The sequence below is a fragment of the Cloeon dipterum genome, chromosome 2, assembly GCF_949628265.1.
Source record: "Cloeon dipterum chromosome 2, ieCloDipt1.1, whole genome shotgun sequence".
NCBI lineage: Eukaryota > Metazoa > Arthropoda > Insecta > Ephemeroptera > Baetidae > Cloeon > Cloeon dipterum.
In genome coordinates this window covers 2,063,561-2,086,693 of record NC_088787.1, presented here as the reverse complement: position 1 = coordinate 2,086,693, position 23,133 = coordinate 2,063,561, and the positions used below count along the sequence as shown (strand labels likewise).

General features: G+C 42.7%; 7 protein-coding genes and 2 long non-coding RNA genes across 10 annotated transcripts; 5 read left to right on the top strand and 4 right to left on the bottom strand.

Annotated features, from left to right (window-relative positions):
* Positions 1 to 4: 4 nt before the first annotated feature.
* LOC135937894 (uncharacterized) lies at positions 5 to 1,324 on the bottom strand. Its single transcript, XM_065481226.1, has 7 exons — positions 1,103 to 1,324; positions 993 to 1,043; positions 892 to 937; positions 778 to 842; positions 627 to 726; positions 97 to 479; positions 5 to 42 (listed from the first exon to the last, which is right to left on the bottom strand). The coding sequence occupies exons 1-6, from the start codon at positions 1,136 to 1,138 to the stop codon at positions 199 to 201; spliced, it is 579 nt and encodes a 192-aa protein (XP_065337298.1). The 5' UTR covers positions 1,139 to 1,324; the 3' UTR covers positions 5 to 42; positions 97 to 198.
* A 63-nt stretch (positions 1,325 to 1,387) lies between these two features.
* Positions 1,388 to 2,021, bottom strand: LOC135937184 (uncharacterized). The gene is made up of 5 exons (XR_010574463.1): positions 1,880 to 2,021; positions 1,793 to 1,820; positions 1,716 to 1,736; positions 1,557 to 1,657; positions 1,388 to 1,502 (listed from the first exon to the last, which is right to left on the bottom strand). It is a non-coding gene; the product is annotated as an uncharacterized LOC135937184 (long non-coding RNA).
* A 2,002-nt stretch (positions 2,022 to 4,023) lies between these two features.
* Positions 4,024 to 6,086, top strand: LOC135938053 (uncharacterized). The gene is made up of 7 exons (XM_065481555.1): positions 4,024 to 4,258; positions 4,331 to 4,563; positions 4,619 to 4,666; positions 4,721 to 4,766; positions 4,817 to 4,884; positions 4,937 to 5,036; positions 5,748 to 6,086. The coding sequence occupies exons 2-7, from the start codon at positions 4,492 to 4,494 to the stop codon at positions 6,023 to 6,025; spliced, it is 612 nt and encodes a 203-aa protein (XP_065337627.1). The 5' UTR covers positions 4,024 to 4,258; positions 4,331 to 4,491; the 3' UTR covers positions 6,026 to 6,086.
* Positions 6,087 to 6,282: 196 nt separating this feature from the next.
* LOC135935272 (uncharacterized) lies at positions 6,283 to 6,780 on the top strand. Its single transcript, XR_010574194.1, has 3 exons — positions 6,283 to 6,342; positions 6,393 to 6,492; positions 6,543 to 6,780. It is a non-coding gene; the product is annotated as an uncharacterized LOC135935272 (long non-coding RNA).
* Positions 6,781 to 6,862: 82 nt separating this feature from the next.
* Positions 6,863 to 8,725, top strand: LOC135937733 (uncharacterized). Its single transcript, XM_065480938.1, has 10 exons — positions 6,863 to 6,931; positions 6,985 to 7,043; positions 7,096 to 7,131; positions 7,182 to 7,249; positions 7,463 to 7,671; positions 7,779 to 7,876; positions 7,948 to 8,041; positions 8,104 to 8,168; positions 8,224 to 8,323; positions 8,370 to 8,725. Exons 1-10 carry the CDS (start codon positions 6,865 to 6,867, stop codon positions 8,675 to 8,677), a joined length of 1,104 nt encoding a protein of 367 aa, XP_065337010.1. The 5' UTR covers positions 6,863 to 6,864; the 3' UTR covers positions 8,678 to 8,725.
* Positions 8,726 to 8,920: 195 nt separating this feature from the next.
* Positions 8,921 to 13,032, bottom strand: LOC135936015 (nose resistant to fluoxetine protein 6-like). The gene is made up of 12 exons (XM_065478684.1): positions 12,852 to 13,032; positions 12,116 to 12,384; positions 11,846 to 12,060; positions 10,934 to 11,031; positions 10,688 to 10,878; positions 10,473 to 10,633; positions 10,246 to 10,414; positions 9,996 to 10,189; positions 9,804 to 9,945; positions 9,420 to 9,752; positions 9,258 to 9,366; positions 8,921 to 9,195 (listed from the first exon to the last, which is right to left on the bottom strand). Exons 1-12 carry the CDS (start codon positions 13,030 to 13,032, stop codon positions 9,017 to 9,019), a joined length of 2,241 nt encoding a protein of 746 aa, XP_065334756.1. The 3' UTR covers positions 8,921 to 9,016.
* A 1,142-nt stretch (positions 13,033 to 14,174) lies between these two features.
* Positions 14,175 to 15,251, top strand: LOC135936515 (C-type lectin domain family 4 member F-like). 2 transcript variants are annotated; one of them, XM_065479349.1, is made up of 7 exons: positions 14,175 to 14,273; positions 14,331 to 14,387; positions 14,440 to 14,511; positions 14,564 to 14,594; positions 14,645 to 14,712; positions 14,768 to 14,879; positions 14,933 to 15,251. In XM_065479349.1, the coding sequence occupies exons 1-7, from the start codon at positions 14,190 to 14,192 to the stop codon at positions 15,184 to 15,186; spliced, it is 678 nt and encodes a 225-aa protein (XP_065335421.1). In that variant the 5' UTR covers positions 14,175 to 14,189; the 3' UTR covers positions 15,187 to 15,251. The 2 variants fall into 2 exon arrangements, with proteins under 2 accessions (XP_065335421.1, XP_065335420.1); XM_065479348.1 differs by having other exon boundaries at positions 14,930 to 15,251.
* A 698-nt stretch (positions 15,252 to 15,949) lies between these two features.
* Positions 15,950 to 17,882, bottom strand: LOC135937207 (uncharacterized). The gene is made up of 4 exons (XM_065480305.1): positions 17,768 to 17,882; positions 17,570 to 17,709; positions 17,301 to 17,511; positions 15,950 to 17,247 (listed from the first exon to the last, which is right to left on the bottom strand). The coding sequence occupies exons 1-4, from the start codon at positions 17,876 to 17,878 to the stop codon at positions 17,080 to 17,082; spliced, it is 630 nt and encodes a 209-aa protein (XP_065336377.1). The 5' UTR covers positions 17,879 to 17,882; the 3' UTR covers positions 15,950 to 17,079.
* Positions 17,883 to 18,592: 710 nt separating this feature from the next.
* On the top strand, positions 18,593 to 22,676 carry LOC135936014 (speckle targeted PIP5K1A-regulated poly(A) polymerase-like). Its single transcript, XM_065478683.1, has 6 exons — positions 18,593 to 18,694; positions 19,068 to 19,283; positions 19,342 to 19,456; positions 19,515 to 19,846; positions 20,736 to 21,533; positions 22,378 to 22,676. The coding sequence occupies exons 2-6, from the start codon at positions 19,073 to 19,075 to the stop codon at positions 22,674 to 22,676; spliced, it is 1,755 nt and encodes a 584-aa protein (XP_065334755.1). The 5' UTR covers positions 18,593 to 18,694; positions 19,068 to 19,072.
* The last annotated feature ends 457 nt before the right edge of the window (positions 22,677 to 23,133 follow it).

Genomic DNA, 23,133 nt, shown 5'->3' with positions numbered 1-23,133 from the left:
ACCCAGCAAGACTCGGAAGGGTTGCGTGAGGAAGAATTCATCCTGCAGATAATCTCATTAATTTTTCGAATATATCTATAGGTTTCATTATCGTACTTTCATTACGCAATCGGGTAGCCCTGTGCACTCTGGTAAATCGCAGTTGCTAGGGACATCCTGATTAAAGATAAATTATTTTAAATCATTACAATGATCGTTTTATAATTTTGTAACCCTGATTTCGAAGGTCTGTTCCGTTCCTTCGCAGCCCAACAGCAGTTTGGAGGCGCAGTTTTTGGTTTTCACTGCCAGACTCGGTCCTACCACCTCCGCGGATTTTGGATCTCTGATCGAAGCAGCTACGCAAGAACCTCCTTTCCGGATTCCATAGATGGCAAAGACGAAAGTTTCCGATTCGTTGTGGAGGAAGTTTTCGAAGTGAAGATGGCATCCAGCTCGAGTCATTGCCGTCCAGTAAACCACACCCTGCATGGCTGCAACTATCGGGTTTCAGGGTATTTAGTCAGGGTGCCAATCGATTACTGCGATTGTCCAAAACCAAAATTCACCCCCAAAGGAACCAATTTCAAAAATTAAATTCTAGTGATATATGCGACATGTGAAAGAGATTTTTTAAAGATTTGTACTAATATTCGGTGTTTCCAAATGGTCCAAAATATTGTTAATCAGAGCTATAGGTTTGAGGCCCAGTCTGCAGCATGTCATCCAATTTTCCTGCCAGTTCACCTTCGAGAATATATATATTTAATTTGTTTTAGGAATCTCTATGAAAAATACAAATTTCTCTCCAAAGAAATAAAAGCCTAATTCGTTTTGCTCCCACGTTCCACGGATCTCATGTTCTGTTTTAAGTAAATTAAGAAATGTTTCTGCGGAAAATTCTAAAAGGACCTTTTTTGAGGTAGGTTTTTCCGCCGATTTTTTCAAATAACGACCCCTGCCGAAATTTGATTTCTTCATTAGTCTTTCAAATTAATTAAAATCGCACTCACATCCTTTTGGCACTCATTCTGTGGCGGTAAAATGGGCCTCAAGCACTCCGACTAAATTCAAGAAGGATAATAACATTATAATTATTTGAGGAAGCTCCAAATTGAATTACCTCGCATGAAAAATGAGCTTTAAACGCGCAATCCATAGGTTCGAATCGCTTATTCTTATTTCTGTAAATAATGCAGTAGGGCCGCGAAAATTTGCTTAAATTCAACGTGTATTTAAGTCGAGTTTCCCCATTGTTTGGGCACCAGGTGAGACTGGAGCACGAATTCGTGGTTTTGTTCAGCGGATCGCTTTTCGAACACGGCACCGCACTCGTCCACAAAAAATCTACGGTCTCTGAAGGAAGATTATAGTTTTTTCGAACCTCTGTAATTAATGTAGACGTTACCATATAGAGGCGTCCCTAAGACATAATATATATTGGCGATTTCATCAGGCGTGTCGAGCGCCAGCAGATGCAGTTTCCGGTAGAAACACGCCTCAACCGCTCTGTCGTACTCGACCTTTTTGAAGGGAAAATATCAATTCATTTTTAAGGTTCAGCATTCGAAGTTAACTGTTTCAGCGCCGTCAAAGGTATATCTCAATCCTTTTGTGCCTTGTTTGCTGTATCCTCCCATTTGCTGGTCTCGAACGTCAAATAATTCGGTTATTCCGTCTTTGACGCAAATTGATTATGATTAGTATGTTATTTTTTTCCTAAAAATAGTATTTACCACGCTTTCCTACGATGATATCTTAAATATGGTTTACAAATTAAAAAAAAAAAGATAAAATATGTTGCTGTATATACCTTCACTTATTGCCGTGTCTTGTACGCTCTAATTTTATAAACAATAACATATTTTACCAGGCAATGATAATAAAATTATGGACTAACCTTTTTTATCCGATTGTAGTTATTGCAAAATTGAAATGGACCCTCGTTTTTTGGAATTGTGGTCGTTCGCTTGACTGTAGCTCTAGTTGTCAATTTCTCTACCTTATTTTTCAGGGCTTTAGAGGTCCATTTCTTCCTGCGAGTTTTAGCACCCCAAACCTCTAAGGAAAAGAACGTGCGAGTCCATTCCTGCATTGAAATTATTTTAAATTACCTTCAACAACTACGAGGAGTGTGAGAAGAAAGAGGACTTGAATAAAGAGCCTGTTCGCCAGCACCATGTTTCGTTTTCGCTCTGTTCAAAATATATGATGGTCAACACCAAGCGACCAGAGCGAATGTTTCCTGTCAGCTGGTGCTTTTGCCGAAATAATGGGGCGACAGCTGTTTTCACGGATGCTCTTGTTACGCTTCGTTGCCTTTATGTGTGCACATCCGGACTCATAGAAACTCTCGACACGTCCAGCACTAAGTGGGTTCAAAACAGACTTGCTTTTAGAAGAAGTTAACCGCAGAGCATCGCGTAGCTTAGATTTAAAAATTTGCGGAGATTAGATTGTATTCACATTAGTTTAATAATTATACTTTCCTAGGGAGGGCTCGATGCTCTTGGAAAGGGAGAGAAATGAGGGTTGAGAAGCCAAATTGTTTCCTAAAAGTAGTTTTGTACCATTGTAGGTTGGCGTCCCGTCACTAACACAGTTGGAACAATCCTGACCGGCCATCACCATGACATTCAGGCAAAATTTACAATTGTATTCTCCATATATATATTATGCTCTCTTCGAACAGAAAGCCAGTTTCGAAACCACTTTGTGCTGGACGTGATGGTAGTGGTCCGGATGTGCATCATATATGCGGTGTGCGCGCTTAAAATCAACGAAGCGTAACAATATAGCATCCGTGAAAACTACTGCTCTCGCTCGCCATGTTTCAGCAAAAGCCCAAGCGCAGACAGGAAAACGCTCTCTCTGGTCTCTATTGCGTTCAACATCATTTTAAACAGTGCGAAAACGAAACATGGCAGCTAGTGGCGAAAATATAAGGATCTCTTTTTATCTCAGGTCTCGCTGTCTGTAATCAGTTTGGACAATTTGACGGCAGTAAAAAGCAGAATTCTGAGTGAACTTTTTGAACTTGAAATCGGTGAAAGTGGAGAATCAGTTCAATCAAATAATGCAAGAATCTTTAAGGCATGTAAGTCTGCCAAAAGGGTAACTAGAGACGATCAAAGATAGCATGCAGGAATGGAAAATTTCTCAATTTACCTTTCTTTGCTATATTTTAGTCTCAAAGCAATCTGCCCTCCCTGAGATTTTCCTGACTGTCATGACACAAGTATGTAATTATTAAATTACTGCATAAACTTTCTGGTCTGCTCTCTGCAAATTTTCATAGGTTTTAGCTCTCCTGCCTAGTTTTGCTCTCTTTTAACAGGAAGCCTGTGTGAAACCATTTTGCGGTTTCATATGAGTCCGGATGTGCACGGTGTGCAACGGCAGCTAAGCTTCACAAGCTCACTTCCGTTAAAACTGCTGCTCTTGCCCCATTTCGAAAGCACAAGCTGACGGGAAACTGTCTCCCTGGTCCCTAGCGTTCAACGTCCTAGTTGTGACCAGTGTAATCGAAACATGGTACTACCGAAGAGGCTCTTTATTCAAGTCCTCTTTCTGCTCTCAATCCTCGTAATTGTTGCAGGTTTGTTTCTAATTACCTTTGCAGGACTAGACTCATGTTTTTATTTCTCCTTAGAGGTTTGGGGTGCGACTACTCGCAGGCAGGAATCAATCAGAAAAACCACGAGAAAAAGGATAAGGAAATCGACAGCTAGAACTACAATCAAGCCTACGACCTCCAGTTCGAAAACCGAGATTCCATTTCAATTTTGCAGGAACTACAATCGAATAAAAAGGGTTCGTTCACATTTTTTATGCAATTATACTTGTAAAATGTTTTTTTATTAGAACGTGCTTGACACTGCCCTAAGTGAAGGTTTAGCAACATTTGTCTTTAATTTAATAGTTTTTAAAATTTGTGTACTTTATTCAAGATTTCATCGTAGGAAAGCGTGGTAAATATTTTGGACGAAAATTAATAAAATCAATATTAATTTGCGTCAAAGCTGCATTAACTGAATTATTTGACGTTCGAGACCGCCCATTTGGAAGGTACATGAAAAAAGGATTCAGCTTTACCTTCGACAGCTTTGACAAAGTAAACTGTGTCTATGCAGAAACTAAGAATTTGCTTGAAATATTCCCTTCATAAAGTTTGAGTACGGCAGAGCAGTGGAGGCGTGTTTGTACCGGAAACTGCAGCTGCTGGCAATTGACAATAAAATCGACGATTCGTATTTTGACCCTAGACCGCTCGAATATGGTAACGCGTCAACAGTGTTACACAGGTCCAAAAACACAATAATAAATTGAATGACTTATTACTTTGTTTCAGAGGCCATAGATTTTTTGTGGACGAGTGCAGCGCCGTGTTCAAAGAGCGATCCGCTGAACAAAACCACGAATTCGTGCTCCAGTGTTACCTGGTGTCCAAACAATAAGGAAACTCGTCTAAACTACACGTTGAAGTTAAGCAACTTTACTCGGCCCTACTGCATGATTTACAGAAAATCGACCCAGCAACTCGAACCTTTGGATTGTTCCATTAAAGCATATTTTACGTGCGAGGTATTTCAAATCGGATCTTCATTAATGAATTATATATTAACCTTCTCGATTTTAGTCAGCATGCTCGAGGCCCATTTTTCCATCAAATGAGTGCAAAAAAGATGTACAGGGAAATATTTAGATTTGAATGATTAAGAAATATATGATTTGTTGGCAGGAGTCCTTATTTGAAGGAATTGGCGGGAAAACGTACATCAAAAAAGGTATTTTTTTTTAAATTTTCTTTGAAACATTTCTTACTTTTAATGTATAGAACATAACATCCGTGGCACGTGGGAGCAAACCAATTTCGGTTTCTTTTATTTCTTTGGAGAGAAATTGGTATTTTTATAAGCGTTTTTCAAACAAATATAAAATATATGTTTTCTCGAAGGTGAGCTGGAAGGAAAATTGGATGACATGCTGCAGTCTGGGCCTCAAACCTTTAGCTGTGACTGACTCTCTTTTCGACCATTTCATGACACCAAATATTCGTAATTTGAGATCTTTATATCCGCAAATTTAATAGATACTAAAATTGAACTAGCATTCCGGTGGCGTGTCCAAAATTTTGCTGGCCTATAGACTTTTTTAGAAATTGCGAACAAAATATGTCAGACTAGAGGAATTTTTATAATTTTCATTTTTGTTGCAGTTCAAAATTTCGGGTTCTATATAACTGGATTATTCGGGAAACTTTTAAGGGTCATCGTTTTGTAAATTTCGTGATATTTTGGTTTTACATGTTATTCTCTTGGATGGGAAAGTTCAAAGACTAAAATTTTAACATCATTTTGAAATGTTTCCTACACACGATTTTGATTTGATCTAATCGTTATTGATTTCTGTAGATTTTCAGATACATTCCTCAACTTTTGACCGTTGGGTTTGTGGATGTTTTCCTCAATCGCGTAAAATAGCGTCCGTGGACCCTTAAAATTTCATAAGCTATACAGAAGATTACTTCTAGGCGTCGATCAGACAATTTAGGAAAAAACTGGCACGCGGGCGCTATCTTATATGTTGTGATCTGTAGTTTAGAATATGGAACTCCCAAACGGAAACGGAATTTCGTACAGATTTTTTGTTTCTTATATAGTGGAGGAAGTGTACAATTTGATTTCTGCCAAATTCAAGTTCCGACACAAAGCCGAACAATAGTGATGGATTTGAAAACTTTTGGCACAGTCTTAAATATTTTGCAGCCCTGCAGGGTGTGGCTTTCTGGTCGGCGTTGACTCGAGCTGGATGTCCTCTTCACTTCGAAAACTTCCTCCACAACGCAACGGGAACGCTCAACAATGTCATAATATATGGAATCAGACAAGGAGGCTCTTGCGTGGCCGGTTCGATCTTAGAAATAGAGACCAATGGCGGGTTGGTGTCGGGTCTGGTTGTCAAAACAACGGTGTGTGCCTCCAAACTGCTTTTGTGCTGCCAAGGAACGGAAAAGACCTTCGAAATCAGGGTTCCAAAAATATGAAACTTATTGTTGATTTAAAAAATTTGTCTGGAATTAGGATGACACAACAAGCAACTGCGATCTGCCAGAGTGCGCAGGGCTTCCTAATTGCGCTATGGACGTACGATTGTGAAACCTATAAATATATTTGAAATAATTATTGAGAATTATCTGCAGGATGATTTGTTCCTCAAGCAACCCTTCCGAGTCTTGCTTGGTGAGTTAGAAATTAAAAAAATTTCAAGTTAAAATATAAATTCAATTAAAAAGCACCCTGGCGTTTCGGGAATTGGCATTCATGTTGCGACAACAGCATCCTTGAGCTGCAAAATGAATATGTAACAAATTCACAAGATGAACAATAAGATTAAACAAAAACTTAAATCAGGGCACTTGGGACGAGGCCTACAAACGGTGCTGCTCCCTTGGAATGGACCTTCTTTCAGTCCACAATCCAAACAAGCAATACTGCTTGGGCAATCCTTACAGTTATACGCTTTAATTAAAGTTTTTTCCGATTTTAAAATTAAAAAATCAGAAAATAGTAACCCGAATGAGAAAGGGTATCTGCCTTTTCGGACAGAGGCCTGGACAGCGGGGCGGGATATCGGATCTTGCCGCGGAAAATTGCGATGGTGCACCGGCTACCTGAACGACTACCTGAAAAGTGACCTGACTTGGAAAAAGGGCCATGATCCTAGATTGGCAAACAACTCGTGCGTCTACATTGATTTTGGGGATCCAGTTTTGCCTAGTCTGGCGCTGGCAGACTGCTCGGAAAGGAAACAGATCATCTGCGAGGTTTATTGTGTCTGAATAATGAGATAAGAATTTAATTTATTCTTATAAAAAAGGCGCCCATGGGAGTCGGCTTCAAATCGCAGATGCACTATCAACCTTGCAGGAGAAATTACAAAGTTAAAGAAAGTATATATTATATTTTCAATATTTGCTGTTCCAATTCTTCTTTTGTTTCTAAGGCGATGCCGAGAAAATTTGGAACACTGGTGATTTGAGCCGCACCAGCTACGCAACCAAAGTAAAACCAGAAATTTTTACAATTTTTATATGCTTCCTCATCTATGTTTCAGAAAATGATCCAATGCCTCGCCGAGCACATAGGACTGGTTTAAGTCAAAGAAAAGTTTTTAGACGTAAAATAATAATTAAATTTCAGGTGTACAACTCGACGCAAACCAACTTGCACGTTTATATTAAAATGGCGTCTAAAATGTTGCGACGCCTGTAAATAAAAATGAAATAGTTCAATATAATTGAAACCATGCTTCATCCTCGTTGTGAAAAGAATTCGTCGATTTTAATCCTCGGCTAGTTTCATGAGGAAATTGAGGATGAAGCCTGGTTTAAATTATATTGAACATTGAAACAAAACCTCAAGAGTGCGGTCGCATTTTTCAAAAATGAAATTGTTGAATCAGAAATTTTACTTTTCAAAAGTTACGCCACTATTCGTGAAGAGAATACGAAGAAAGCGCAAGAAATCATAGATTCGCCGCCCTCGTCGCTCGAAGCCAATTACGATAAGAAGAAGATGGCTATATTTCAGAATGAGATGTATGAAGACTCCCAGGATGATTTCTCCTTAACCTACTTTGATTTTGCCACCGAAATGATGATCAAACTCTACGAATGCAGCGGAACCAAAAGTACGTATGTAGTCTTTATATGAAGTCATTAAGAAATTGTAATTGAATGGTGGTGCCATCTAACCTACTATACTTGCTCTGAGAACACTAAATCATTCTTTTTAAAGCATCGAACGAGGAAACGTTCGCGTTTGACTTCCTGGTGTGTCTCCTTCAGTCCAAAACGTTGGATCACTTCTGGAAATTGTACGATTTCAACTCTGAAGTACTCACTTAATAAACCTTCTTTTTCAACGAGATGCGATCTTTAAATTTATTTTTCAACCGATATTTTAGCAAAGCAGTGTGATTCCCGCAGACCACGAACTAAACTTGCCATGCATGATGTTTGACAATTTTATTAAATATGATTCTTCTTTGTGCATTCCAGGTACGATTTTCTCCTTTTAATATTCTTTTTCTTTTTTAATTTTCTTAACTCTATTTTAATAGCAAACGGCTTGCTTCTGCTTACTGAACGGCCTCTTCTTACCCTGAGACCGATCAACATACAAATGGTATTTTAATCAGCACAGATTTAGTATTTCAAATTTGCATTTTAATTTCTCTAAGTACAACACGTCATCCATCACCGCGTGTTTGGAGATGAATGGCTCGCTTCCTAACGCGGAAACCAAGGAGGAGTTTGAAATGATCTACAATTATATCAGAGGTGAGAATTTACAAGAAATAAAACAAAACGCTAAATTAAATCAAAGGAGTGGCTCCGAATCTGACGATCATCTGGGACCAAGGCTTTTACGACAAGCTGAACAAGAAATTCATGTGGTGCCGCAGCGACTTGGGTCCCTCCCATCCTGGGGCTAAAATTCCGATCCCTGTCACCATGAACGCGACGACCAAACAGGATTTCGTGATGCTTGTCTCGCTGCCGGGTGCGACGCCAAATCTGCACGCCGTCCCCGCCACCGAGCAGCTCAAATACCAAACCGACGTCTTCTGCCACTTCCCAGATAACTCTATGAACGAGTGCACGACCGTGATACCGAAGAATCCGTGGGAGTAATATATGCTTTTAAATATATTTCAATTAGGGAATTAATTTGACAATAAATGTAATTATCTGGAAACCAAAAAATGTGTAGTGTTTCATCATTCTCAAATTTTATTTATTATTTTAAATACATTTCTGAATCACCTCTGTTAGCAAGTCACATTTTAAAATTTTGTTCTTTGCTTGTAATTTATGTCGAACCTTTTTATATAAGTGGTTTATGTTTATATATAACAAATTTTATTAAATCAAAATTGAACATGCATGGTTAAAATTAGAGCTTAAATTAAATAACGCAAGGTTGAGGTAACAAATAAATAAGCATATCATTCAGGACATAAAATTAAGACTTCAGACACTGCTTTGCTGTTCGTCAGGGTTGTCCGGGATTTCAGGAGTAGCGTCCCTCGGGGCTGGAGGCGTTGAGGTTTCCGGAGGCGGAGGGGTTGAGGCCACAGGGGGCGGCGGAGGAGCGTCTGCCATGTGGACCGCCGCCGGTGCGTTCTCGTTCCTTGGTCTGTTAGCTGGCTCTGCAAATAAATTTATTTATTTTTAACCTTTTCGCCAAAGGGCTTGAATTTTGAATTCTTACTCTTGCGCAGCAGCATTTTCTGGATTGCCCCGAGGGGCGCCTCGAAAAACAGGTGAACGAACAGCGCCACGATGAACGAAATCGTGATGTCCCCCGACGCCATCCAGAACTGCAGAAAATAAAAAATTTAAATTTAATAAAAAAGGGGCGTGGCGCACTGACCAGTTTGGGGAAACTCATGAACTCGGGCTGTCGGAGGGTGGCGAGGGTGTAGAGCTGGACGGCGCCGTGCGTGAGGAAGGCGCAGTAGGTGAGTCTGCTGAGGGGCAGGAAGGCGTTGAGCTGCAGCAGGGGTTGCAGCACCCCGAAGCGGGTGGTGCAGCCGCCGAGCACCACCCACGCCACGGTCAGCGCCCAGCCGACGCGGTGCAGCGACGCGTACGCCGCGTTCTCGCCGGCGAAGTACTCGCGGCCAGGGATGTAGAACACCCAGGCGCCGAACATGGACGTCAGCCCCACCACCGTCGCCGCCAGAGAGCAGCCCCACATCACCCCCTGCGCAGGACAGGAGGTCAGTTATTTACATGATTGGAAATTCAATATCACCTTGGGGATTTTGATGTCGGAGAGTTTGAGGATGCCGTACAGGTAGGCGGCCGCCATGCCGATGAAGTAGGGCGCCGCCCGGTTGTGGCTCTTGATGTACACCGCGTAGTAGTCCTCGTTCGAAGGTGGGTCCTCCAGCAGGCTGCAATCACACAGGATATAATAAATTCCATGAGAGTGAAGTCAAAGTACCTCATGTAGACCCTGAGCACGCCGCTGTACTCGCCGACGTAGGTGACGGCGAAGGGAATGACAATGGAAAGGGAAGTGACGGCGGCCAGCAGCGCCAGTCCTAACTTGGGGTTCTTGTAGAGCGGAATCACGATCAGCGGGGCCAGCAGGAAGTAGTGCATGTCGCACGCGATGTACCAAGACTGGAACATGCACTGCAAAACGGAATCAGGTGAGATTATTCTCCACGTAAAGAGCCAGGGTCTCGTACCAGCTGGTCAGCGTTGACGTAGTTGTTGACGTAGAGAAGGTTTGTCCACCAGTTCTGCACGCAGCGCTCCTGCTCGAGGCCAACCCTGGCCTTCCACAGAGGGCCAGAGTCCACCTTGGAGAAGAGGGTCGCGTAGAACGCCACCACCATCATGTAGACCGGAGTCAACCTGAGATTTATTGATATATTTAGAATTGAGGAAAGTCAGGGTGTGGTTTGAGATGGACCTCATCCAGCGGTAGAGGTAGAGCATGGGCACGTTGAGCGTCTTGCGCTTGTGGATCTCGAGCAGGATGCCGAAGCAGGTGAGGAAGCCGGACAGCACGAAGAACGTGTCCACCAGCAGCGTTCCGTTCAGCAGAAACATGTCCTCGATCTTGCGGTACCTCTGTTTTGGAATTCAGATTAGAACAGGATTATGCCAGGCAAGGAAGACACGCACCTCCTCGAGGAATTCAGGGTTGAAGAAGGGCCCACCGTAGGAGAAGAGGCAGCGGTGACCCAGGATGATGAACACCATGGAGAAGAGGCGCAGGCCGTGCAGGATGCCCAGGTCGTCTGTCGGGTCAGGCTTGTTCAGCTTCTCCAGATTTGTGCAGGCAGAAAACGCCATCAGAATTTCCTGGCCTCTCGCTATTAATTTCTAAATGTAACTTTTGTTAAAATAAAGGCTCAATTTTTGGCTCACTGAGTGGTCTCTCGTCGCCGGCGGGTCTTTGCCTGTAGATGGCCATGTCGAAGAAAGAGGCAGCAACCACAATGCCGAAAACCAGCAGGATGACAGTTCTGAAGGAAAATTTCAGGGTTAATCAGGATGATTTTGAAGTTATTAAAGATAGAGAGATCTTGCGGAGATCTTTGACGAAATTCGGGAGGAATTTGCCCAGCTAGAAGTTGGATATCCGAGGATATCCACCTATTGACATAATTTGTTCAAAGGTTTACCTTTGGATACCCAGATATACTTTTAATATCCAAGGATATCCTTTGAAAATCCAAGGCTAACTTTTGAATATCCAAATATCCAAGGATATCTTTTAAATATCCAAGGCTATCCTTTGTATATCTTAAGGATATCCTTTGAATATTTAAGGATATCCTTTGAATATCTTAAGGATATCCATTGAATATCCTAAGATATCCTTTGAATATCCAAGGCCATCCTTTGAACATCCAAGGATATCCTTTGTATATCCAAGGCTATCCTATGAATATCTTAAAGATATCTTTTGAATATCCAAGGATATCCTTTGAATATCCAAGGCTATCCTTTGAACATCCAAGGATATCCTTAGTATATCCAAGGCTATCCTATGAATATTTTAAAGATATCCTTTGAATATCCTAGGATATCCTTTGAATATCTCAAGGATATCCTTTGAATATCTCAAGGATATCCTTTGAATATCCTATGATATCCTTTGAATATTCAAGGATATCCTTTGAAAATCCAAGGCTATCCTATGAATATCTTAAAGATATCTTTTGAATATCTAAAGGATATCCAATTTCATGCTTGGAGGAATCAATTGGTGTACACGAGAATTTCATCAAAGATGGCCTTTAAATAAGTTTCAATTTAAATTAAAAATTAACTTACAAGACTGCGATGTCCGCAGTGGAGAGCGGCATTCGTTGGGCGACGGTGCAGAGTTTTTCATCGACGTCCACGCTGAGCTGGACTTCGTGGCGCTGGCGCAGGGGCTGCAGGGCGGCGTCCAAAGCCACCTTCAGGTCGGCCGGCGAGCAGCTGGCGGGAATGCAGGTGGCCCAGTGGAACGAGTTGCGCGGCTTCTTCGACGGGTCCAAGGGCACCTGATCAAAAATAATTAATAACATTTAATTAAAAAAAATAATTAGAGTCCTGCACCATGAGTTTTTCCCAGGCGGAGTCGCGGGGGTCGTACTGCAGGGAGAAGGCGTGCGGGCGGTCGAGCCGGTGGAATCCAGGGTAGGTGGCCTGCTCAGGTTCCAGCCGGATGCGCGCCACGCAGTACTGGGCCCTGAGCGGCGCCGGCAGCGCCACCACGGGCGTCGGGGCCTCTTCCGAGCCCACCTGCAGGCACTCGTCGAAGTGGCCCAGCTGGAAGGTGGCGCCAGCCAAAATTCCCACGGGCGCCTTCGCACTCGCATCGTACACTGAAAAATATTAATTTTATTTTTATTTTAAAATTGCAAATTTCTTTTATTATATTGCTCTCGCGGCAGCTGAGAACTGAGAACGGGTTGCTGGCCTCTGCGATCGAGTTGTTGTTTGCAAAATAAGATTCTCGCGGCCGACATGCAGAGCAAAACTGGTTTTCTCGCTGGCCATGCGGACCGACAGACGCTTTCCTTCGCTCACGCTCATTTACGGCACGGCCAGCAAATTACTCTCTCGCGGCAAATAAATCAGTGCAAACAAGTCGACGTGATTTAATCGCTTACATAATCATTTCCTCTTTCGGAATATTCATTACATCAGTTGCGCGATTGATATTGACACTGCTCAAAATTAAAAATAAATTCCCGAATTGAGCACAATATATAATTAATTAATTTAATATTTGAATTAAAACTCTGCACTAATTGCAAGCGTTGAAATCTCCAAAATTCTCTCGACTCACTTTTGACGGCCCAGAGGGTGAAGTTTTGCAGTTGGCTGCGGTAGAGGGCGGCGTCGAGGCGGCACTTTTGGTCGGCGGCGTCGTCGAACGAGAGCAGGGGCTCGAGGGCCCACACCCTGGGGCCGCAGAGGGCCCACGCGAGAGCAGCGAGCAGCGCAGCAGCCAGCCGAGCCGACGTCATTTTCCAGACTGACCATTTGTGTTTTCCGCCGCCGCGACTCTTATTTTCTCGCGTCAATGTAGACCAGTTTAGAGGCCGCGCGCGCGAGCTGCCGCTCTTCGCGTCTTGACACTGACCTTCCGCGGCCGCGCGCGCCGCAAATTATGGAGAAAGCGCGAGCCATTTTATTCAATCGAACAACTTCTCTCGCGCCGAGTCCTTTTTTAACCAGTCAGTTACTCAATCAAATTAATTATAAACAAATTTCAAGGATCCTTAATAAAAGGATTAAAATAATAATATTGAAATCTGATCCGAATTTACAAGAAATTATCCTTAAAATTCGCGATGAATGACAGAAAATGGTGTATAAGAGCGTCATAATTTGACCTGCAGTTTTACCTAAAGGCAATCTCCTTCTCAACAAATCAATGAAATTTACGATATTAAAATCAATGGAAAAATTCTTACTAACAAACCAATAATTCATTTGCATTTGCAACCATGCGACAAATTAAAAATTCACAAAAACAGAAGAAATAAAATAAAATAAACAGTGTTTTACTTTTAATCCCGGAAATTTTCAGCACCTTTGGGTTTTCTTTTTGATAAATCCGAAGTTAAAAAGCATCCTGTGTCGATAAAAAATTGAAGCAAACTATTTTTAACCTGTTTGATTTGGCGGAAGGCTGCAAGACACGCGAGACGACTGTGCGGCACTTAATTAATTTTCTTGCGCTCGTCGGCGGATGGGTGATTGCGGGTCCGCATCCGCACACTCGCCTCTGCTCGCGTATTTTGATAACAGTGATGTGTGCATGGTTTTCCTCAAACACGTAAACCTGCGTGCAAAGTGTGGGCTGTTTATTTTCTCTGCCGCAGATCAAAGCAGTTTTCCTTAAAAAGAATTTGATTGTGCCCTTAGCTGTTACCTCATTTTTAAGCCTAAACTTTTAAAATTGCGACTCATTCAGGGTTTTCAGCAAACAAAACGACATCAATTAATTAAAACTGAGATTTACCTTTTGCCCAAATCTCAGGACCCGGGAAATAAATTATTTTAAACGTTTTCCCTCTCCCGCATTTTTTGTTTACGGCGAAATTAAGCGTGGGGGCACTTTTATATCTTGCCTCTGATTCTGCTTTTTTGTCAGTCGAGCAGCGTTGACGCATCGAAAATGTCGAAACTGCCGCTTTTGTTGTTTCTCGCGGCCGCTATTCTCGCGGCAAACGCGATTTCTTTGGAGCAAATTGACTCAAAGGTGAGTTTTATCTTTCCAAAATTATTTAAATATTTTTAACTAACATTTTTACCGCAGTTGAACTCGATTGTCATCGAATTGGCCGCCCTGAAAAAAGACCAAAGCGAGACCAAGGTGCAAAATCCTCCAGTTTCATTTGATTTTGGGTTTTTAATTTTTCTTCCAGGCCGAAATCGGCGAGACAAAGCAACTGCTCAAAGATTTGAAGCGAGATTTCCAGCTGGCTTTTTCCAAGGAGGTGAAAAAATAATTAAAAATTAAAATGTCAGCTTTAGAGATTGTATTTTCAGGTGTCGAAAAGACTCGAGTGCGACCGAATCAGTAAGAATTCTTTTTTAAATCGACCGAAATAATTTAAATTTAATCTCAAGGCTCGAATTTGACGACGCTGTCGAACGGAAAGAAATACTGGATCCCGGCACAAAACGCGAGCATCTCGGTGAGTTTCTCTCTTTATCTCTCGCGGCCTTTTGACCCTGATTCGCCGCTCGCAGCGCACGTGGTACAAAGCGAAAGAATTTTGCGAGAAAAACGCGATGCGCTTGGCCTCTCCCAAGACCAGCGAAGAGCTCGAGCTTCTCAGCCAAAAAGCAGCCTCTCATTTTGGTGAGAATTAATTATTATTTTAATTTGTTATAATTTAATTATCTAATTAGAAGAAGACGCCGGTTTCTGGGTGTCTGCGTCGGACGTGGGCCAGAAGCCGGGCGACTTGCGGTGGCACGGCGGCGACGTGCTGCCGCGACTCAGCCATTTGTGGTTCTACGGCCCCTACGTCAGCGAGCCGGACGTCAACAGCCAATTCAGCAAAGTGTGCGTCTACGCCAAACCCTCCGCAAAACTCTACGACGACCCCTGCGGAGCCTCCTACTCGGTCCTCTGCCAGCAGGACGACGCGTGCATCTTCGATTGACTTTCACATTTCAAAAGAAAATGTTTTTCTTCGTAGTAAAAATTAAATAAACTAGTTAGAACGGGCTCACGTGGTTTTAATTTCTTGTTTCATTTTAATATAAATTTCCGGCGTCAAGATTAATTTAATTCAATTTGTTTGCTTTTTCGTAGTTAAGAAAATATTGCTGATTTAATTGAAAATTGAAATTTCATTGCTCGCGCGTTATATAAAAAACCGTGCGTTCAAAACGTGTTAAAATGATAGCATAATATCCTTAAAAACATAAATCTATTAATCTACAGTCTTTTCAGTGTATTTTTCTGTACCATAGAGGCTGGCAAATTAAATTAGAGACCCTTCTCTAGGCGTTTTAGGTCTGCGCCAGCTCTGTTAAAAAGCGATCAATTTTTAACAGCAAACAAGAGGCGGATTTTCACACCTGCTTTTGAGAGAAGTTTGTTTCAAAATTTCTGCTCTCCAAATTGATTAATTTTTTCTTCTGAATTATTACAACTTAATTTTGGTTCGGATCGATAAATACATATTTTATTCAAACAAAATTGGCGTTTATATATGGAATGGCTGTTTAATTTGTGGAAGTCTTGCTCTGCTCGGAAGCCGATTTTATTTCTCATTTATTGAGTAAAGAATATCAACGGTGGTGTCTTAATTCTAGCATTCGTTGTGAATTAGAATAATATAGTCTACGAATTTGGTTTGATTTGAAAGTATTTATTTCAAAATTAAGTACAGTTTTTGTTTCATTTCCCGAGATGAGTGATGTGACTTTAAGAACTACAAAAAACTATTTTTCCAAACTAAAAAAGAAATGCTGAAATTGATAGTAAAATATATCGATCTCAATTCAGATCTCAGTGAATTTAATTGATTTGAAGATGCATAACCGGGTGTCAGCTGGAAGCCTTGTCTTCAAGAATTCATACATTTTGTCATTGTAAAAAATTCCAATCTGACTGAAGACATCAAAGGCAGCGCTTGAGTTGATGCTTTTCACCAGATCCATAGCGGACTTCTGAGTCCTCAAGACGCTATTCTTACTGAAACATACCTTCAAAGTGAAAGTACTACCAGCAGGAACCAGAGCAGAGTGCTTGAAGAAAGTCCAGCCATTAAATGGAAATAGATCTGGGACTGTCACTTCATCAGAGAGGGAATATGACCAAAGGGTGCGGCGATTGTCGACAGTTAATGTGATTTCGACGATTCTTCCAAACGAATTTTTACTGAAAATTGTTACATTTTTAGTTGAGGTATTTTTACTAAAATTAATCTGTTGCTTCCCAGTCCTAGGGTAAAGATGCTCTTCGTCAGTTTAGGTATTCGTCCTTGACGTTCAGGATCAAGAGGTGTGATGATCCGGAGCAGCAGCAGGGACCCAGCGGTTACATCAATTCTGAAACGTAATGATAATTGAGGATAATTACCCCGTACTGTTGTCGAAAACTTCGTTGGTTAGGTCCAGGCTGTCGAAGATCTCAAAGCCAGAGATTCTGATGTTTCTTTCCGGGGAAAGTTCAAGTGTAACCCAGCATCTGTCCCGATCAGGTTCATATGCGATATCGGGACATACTACGAAGCAATCAGTCAAGAAAACATCTCTCACGCCAAGAACATGTCTGGCTGGAACTAAATTCAACGTCTGCTCTCCGGTGATTTCCGACCTCGCATTTGAGATCGGACAGAGGCCAGACGCGAGTATAGGCTTCTCTGCAGCCATCAGAGGGCTTTTCCAGGCCGCAATGCTGGTCTTCTCCTCCAGAGTAAGCATGGGAAACACCTCGGCAAGGTCAGCTGAGTCAAGAGCAAGAAGACGAAGGCCAGGAAGACAGCATTGGCGAAAAACCTCTCTGCAAAAGACAAGAGATTCAGTTTTAATGAAAATAATATCCTCTACCTCTGATTCTCTTTGGTCTTGTTGTATCTAAGACAAGCTTCCAGTAGTTCCGACTCAGATTTGATGTTCATTTTATCCAAATTGAAGAAGAGCTTCACTGCTTCTTCACTGGCCTCGAGAAAACTCGGATGGTTCAAACAGACGCTTGTCTTTGAGCCCAGAATCTATATTTAGAATCATATTTACAGAACAAATCAGGTATTCGATTTATTTGTACCTTGATACAAGTCGAGGCAACAGCTTCCACCATACAATTCTCGCTCAGCACTGTCCACACGTTGTCCACGGTGAGGAACCTGTCCTCGAGCAGCTTCAGGCACACAGATCCAAGGTCGTCGATCATGTATTCGTCTGCTGCCGCTGCCAACTTCAGGCAAGTGTCCAGACCGTCCACTTCCGACACCAGCTGACCACTCAAATGAGTAAACCTTTTAATTGAAGGAAATAAATTAGCCACTCTAAGATATTTGATCACGCATCACTTACTCGATGACCAGACCAAAGATCTTTGGCTCAATGTTCTTCAGCCTGATTTTCCCGTGGCGTTTCAAGGTCAGAGGGCTGTCCAGCAGGCTCACGAAGAACTCGCTGCTCACCACGAGGTCTGACCGAAAGGCTCGAATCTCCTGAAAATATTAATGTGTTTAGATAAAAAAAAAATACCCCGTTAAATGTTATAAATACCTGCGCGGTGGCATCAGTCGCACCGACGAGGAAGACCACATCGGTCACCAGCCCTTCATTCAGGGCCTTCAGCTTCTTCCTGGCCATTGTCACCTGCCTCTCATTAGCCATGGTGCGTGCTCTCTGAGAAGTAACGAAGCAACACGGTTCTAGTTTTCAACAGAAGCAGCAGTCACTTTTTTTCAATTGTTGGTCGCAAAGTTGCTCTGGTCTCTGGTTCTTCTGTAAAACTTTTCGTCCAGAAGAAAAGTGGCGGGACAATCACGGCGACAGCTGACTAGCGACGTGTGGCGCCAGCGGAAATCCAAGAACCAAGGAAAGGAAGAGAGTCGTGATTATGCAAGTGAATTTCGAATCGTTCTCATTGATACCGGTACCGGCAGTGAAAAATTTAAAATTTAATTTAAAGTTTTTTTAACTTCTTTCTTAAAAAAGTTTATATCTCGTTTAAACATCAAGTTTAAAAAGAGTTCTAACAAACTAAAATGATTTGACTAAGTTTATATCCGGAATTTCTTGCAAGTCAAGTACTCAAGAACCGGTTATTTAGTACTCGAACGGAAAAATCGGATTTCTAAAATAATGGGAATATAGTAGCAGAGTGAAAACTTCGGCTTTTACGCTTTCTTTTGAGCTGTTATTTTCAGATCAGTTTTAACGTTTTTAAATATTTGAATTAATTTAACAGAATTTCAGATCAATTTAAATTGTTTAAATGTTCGCAAATTGCTCTTCAGTTAAATTTGTCTTATCTCCTTAATATACATCCTACCTACAGTTAGTTCGCACTAGCGGCACTAGCGCCACTCGCGGCAAACGCCACGCCATTCTCCGTCCTTCATCTTCATCCAGCTGGGCTGGCCCACTTCCCGTTCCCCTTCCCGCCACTGTTCCTCTTGCCCATTTTAAGGCGTTTTACTCCTGCAGGTACTAATTTTAAGCACGCAAACAGAACAAAAGAACAACTTACAACTCTGTTTTGTTTTTCAAGTCAAAAACAGTCCTGGTTTCAAACAATGCGAGGCAAATAATTGGCAGACTCGGCAGACTGAGAAAACAGAACACGCACAAAAGAATTATTTTTTGTTATCACAACCGCTCTGGCAAATCGCTGTGGCAGCGACCAATCCCAGTATCTTTTCCGATTGTAGCAAAATTTGCGTGTTGCAAAAATCGCTCAACAATGTGTGCAAAAATCGAAAATCAACTCTTTTGTTTGGGATACTGGGAAAAGGCGCTGCCACAGCGAAATATTCTTTATTTATTATTTAATTGTTCTTTTTTGATCTTTTTCATTCAGGAAGGATGGCGTCACGAGGAAAATGGTGTCTCTTCTGCGACAAATGGATCAAAAACGACCTTCTGGACAGGTCCATTTCGTCAAGAACGGATGAGGAGGTGGAGGATTATTGGAAACTTCATGAAAAATCACTTCCCCATTTAACAAAGAAGAAGGCACGTGGCGAATTCCCTAATGTTACGTGGGATGGACACACAATCTACGCTTCTTTCGCAGGTAAAATTATAAATCACTAAATTTTGGAAAAAATATCACGATCAATTTTTGTGTTCAGCTGGACAAAAGATTTTGGACTATCAGGAAATGAGCCATACGATGAGAAAGCACGGCTACACCACGCGAGTGCATTCAATCGACAACGACGCTTACATCGTCGGCTTCCGAGATCCGTAATAAGAATTACAAATTTATTTTCCTTTCTAACTTCTATGGTTTTTAATATTATAGGATCGGCGCAGAGAAGGCTTTGACGAATCAGGGTGGAAACATAATCACGAGGCCAATATTTAAGAGTGCCCCGAAAGCGGCGAACAAGCCTGTGCCGAGACTGGACGCGAGCGACCCTTGGGAGGCGCAGGCCAAGCAGCTGGCCGTCGCCTTCAAGTTGGCTGTGACGCCGGAGGTCGAGGAGCAGCACCGCAAGCAGCAAGACCACCTTTTGACCGACATTGTGACAACCTTCCAGCCTCTGTGCAGAAAGGTCGATTGCTTCGTCTACGGCTCCAGGGCCACCGGCCTGGCGGACATCGATAGCGACATTGACGTCCATATTAAATTAGGTACAGGGCTATTTTTTTAAATAGGAAGGAACATTCTTCGTGTAAATGTGAATATGTAAACAATTATTTTAATCACGGACTAGGATAAAAAATACTTCAAAATCGTCAGTCCTGTTTATATTATGTAAATTATAGTCCCATTTTATTGCTGCGCAGTATACTTGTGTGCAACTTAAGCATGCGCAGTGTGTTCAGATCGCTGCAATATCTCTTTGAGAGGCTGAAACTCATCACTGCGCAAACATGACCCGAATTGAAACTTTCTGCGCAGTCGTTATTCCCACCCAGGGCTGGGTTGCGATCTGTGTTTATTCCTGCTGGTCAGAAGTGAATATTGCGACGAAATATCTTATTCTTAGTTTAATCGGCCAGCTCAAAAAATTCGCCCCTTTTAAAGCTGCGCAGTAAACTATTGCGCAACTTTAGCATGCGCAGTAGGTTTAGATCGCTTCTGCATCTCACTAAGAGGCCACAACGCATCACTGCGCATGAGTGACCCAAATAAAAATATTCTGCGCAGTCGTAATGTGCTCCGGGTTGCGATTTATTTCGGTTTCCGCCATTCGGAAGTTAATATGATGTTAAAATAATGGACGCCAATCAGGAGACAGTCCAGAGTCCACCGGCCAATCAGAAGCTTAAAAAAGAGGCGTGCTCTCCTTTGACCGGGTTTTTAATTTTAAAAATAGACAATATTTTGTGATGTGAGGGAAACGGAAATGTTCAGCGTCAACACAGCTGAATTAGGGGGGCGTAATCCATGTGGGAATTCGATATGGCGGTGCGGCAGTGCCACTATTAGGGGGGCGTGGCTGCTTCGAACACTGACAATAAGAACTTGACGATTTTAAAACCCAAATATCCTAAAAATTGACTTTTATGGTTTCAGACTACGCAGATTGCGACTTCGAGAAGCCGTTGAGCAAAGAATCTCACGAGAAACTGCTGAGGGCGGCGGTGAAGCTGCTGCGGAGGAAGCCTCTGGTGTTCAGCAACACGTACTTCGTGCTGGCAGCCAGGGTGCCGGTGCTGCACTTTGTGCACAATCCGACCATGGTCGAGTGCGACGTCACCTTCAAAAACATGCTCGGCGTGCACAACAGCCAGTTCTTGAGGTTCGTGGGCGCGCAGGACGAGCGCATCTTGCTGCTCTTGTTCGTGGTGAAGCGGTGGAGGAAGGCGCACAGCCTGCCAATGTCCAACTACTGCTTCACCATGCTGGCCATTTTGTTCCTGCAAACGCTGGCGCAGCCGCTGCTGCCGCCCATCCTGCAGCTCAAGGGCGACGCGGACAGGCTGGTGCTCGAGCAGGGCTGGGTCTGCGGCTTCAGCAGCAAGCGCATCGCCAACCACAACCGCAGCTCCCTCAAGCAGCTCACAGTCGCCTTCTTCGGCTTCGTCGCGCGGCTCGACTTCGGGGTGGACGTCATTTGTCCGATGACCGCGTCCACAATCGAAAAGTGGAGGTTCCTGCGAGCCGAGACGCTGCCCGAGGAGATGCAGGGTCTGGCGCGGTTTGACAAGAACGAAGGTCTGCTGGTGAAGAAGCCGGTGTGCGTGCAGGATCCCTTTGAGCTCAACCACAACGTCGCCAAAAATGTGGGCGCTAAGAACTCGATCGAGCTGACGACCTTTTGCGCAAAACTGGCGGAATTCTGCGAACTCAAGACCAATCTCAGCATCGAAGGTCAGTTTTTTTATTTTATAGTTTCACGGGAATTTTGAGACCTCATCTGACCTCTGAAATTTCAAAAATAGATTCCTAGGTCTAGGCTAAAATAGGTCAAGTTTCAAATAATGAACCACTATAGTTTTCCCTTAATTCAAATGTGAAATTTAAAAACCTGCTCGACCGCGCATGCGCAGTTCGCCTCTCCTTGGTAAAGAGTATTTTTTCGCATTATAATTGCTTAGAAACAGCAAGAGGTCCTTAGTTGGACCTATGAAGGTTGAAATTGACTTTTAGGGTCTGTACCTGACGTTACCTAGAGATACAAAATTTCGAAAATGTCCAATTCCATCGAACTTGGGGTCATTTTATAAAATTTCGCAACGGTAAAGCTCAAATAAATAGGCTAAACTGCTGAGAATGACAATTCTGAAACAGGTCATAAATTAAAGTGGTAGTTATTAATCATGACCCTGACGTGATATAAAAATGATTTAAATGTTGGATTCTTTAATATTATGAAAAGTTACTTCTGTTTAAATCATTTCCTTCCCAAGAAATTTAAAAAAAATCATCGGTTGGTCAGAAGTCAATATGGCGTCGTAGTATATTGTTCTCTGAATAACTTTGAAGCTGCGCAGTAAACTTCTGCGCATCTTAAGCATGCGCAGTATGTTCAGATCGCTTCTAAATCTCATATGGAGGCTGAAAATCATCACTGCGCATGCGTGACACAAATTAACACCTTTTGCGCATCCGTAAGTCCCAAAGATCTTAATATTTTGCTAAACAAAAATTAAAAAAAAAATCTTTACCTCCCGCCTGAGATGTTCCAAGTATTATTCGACCAATCAATTTCCAGATTTGCTGAAGTTTTCCCCGAGCTGCGAAGGCGTGAAGCTTCAAGACAACTCATTCACTAAAAAAATCTTCCTGCAAAACTACTTCCCAGCAGATTTGGAGCTGCTCAAAAGCAAAAGCATCCGCGAACTTTGGTTCGAGGACGTGGTGATGGTGATTTACGACCTGTTCAAGGACGTGCTCGACTGCAGCATCCAGATGGACTCTCCGCCAAGAAAAGTGGAAAAAATGGCTGGCAAGAGCGAGCGGCTGGCCGCGTGGACTTTGAGCACTCGGACAATGCTCTTCAGCGGCAGGTGAACGTGAAGGCGTGCTACTTCATCAGAGAGGCGATGACGTCCAGAGTGATGATCAACAACATGGACACGACTTCCAGAGAATTCCTAGAAGTGCTGACGTTCAAGACGGAGGTGACGCCCCACGTGAAGCCCACCTACGTCCAAGTCCGCCTCAGGAATGCGGGAAGCGCTGCAGACTCTTTCCACGCCCTGTGCTGCTTTCTGGACAAAAACCTGCAGAGCATGGTGGACAAAAGTCTGGCGAGTCCGTACCAAAAGCTGTGGCAGGCGCTGAACCGAGGCTGCTTCTCGCTCGACGAGCAGCTCAACTTCCTCTCGGTGCAAGCCAAGAAAAGTCCAATGCCTGCCGAGGACTCGCCCCCCAATCCTTTCCTGGAGGCGATTGATAAAGTCAATGATGGTGATTAATTATCCTTTCATTTCAAGTGAGACGCGAATTCTAAAAGAATTTTAATATT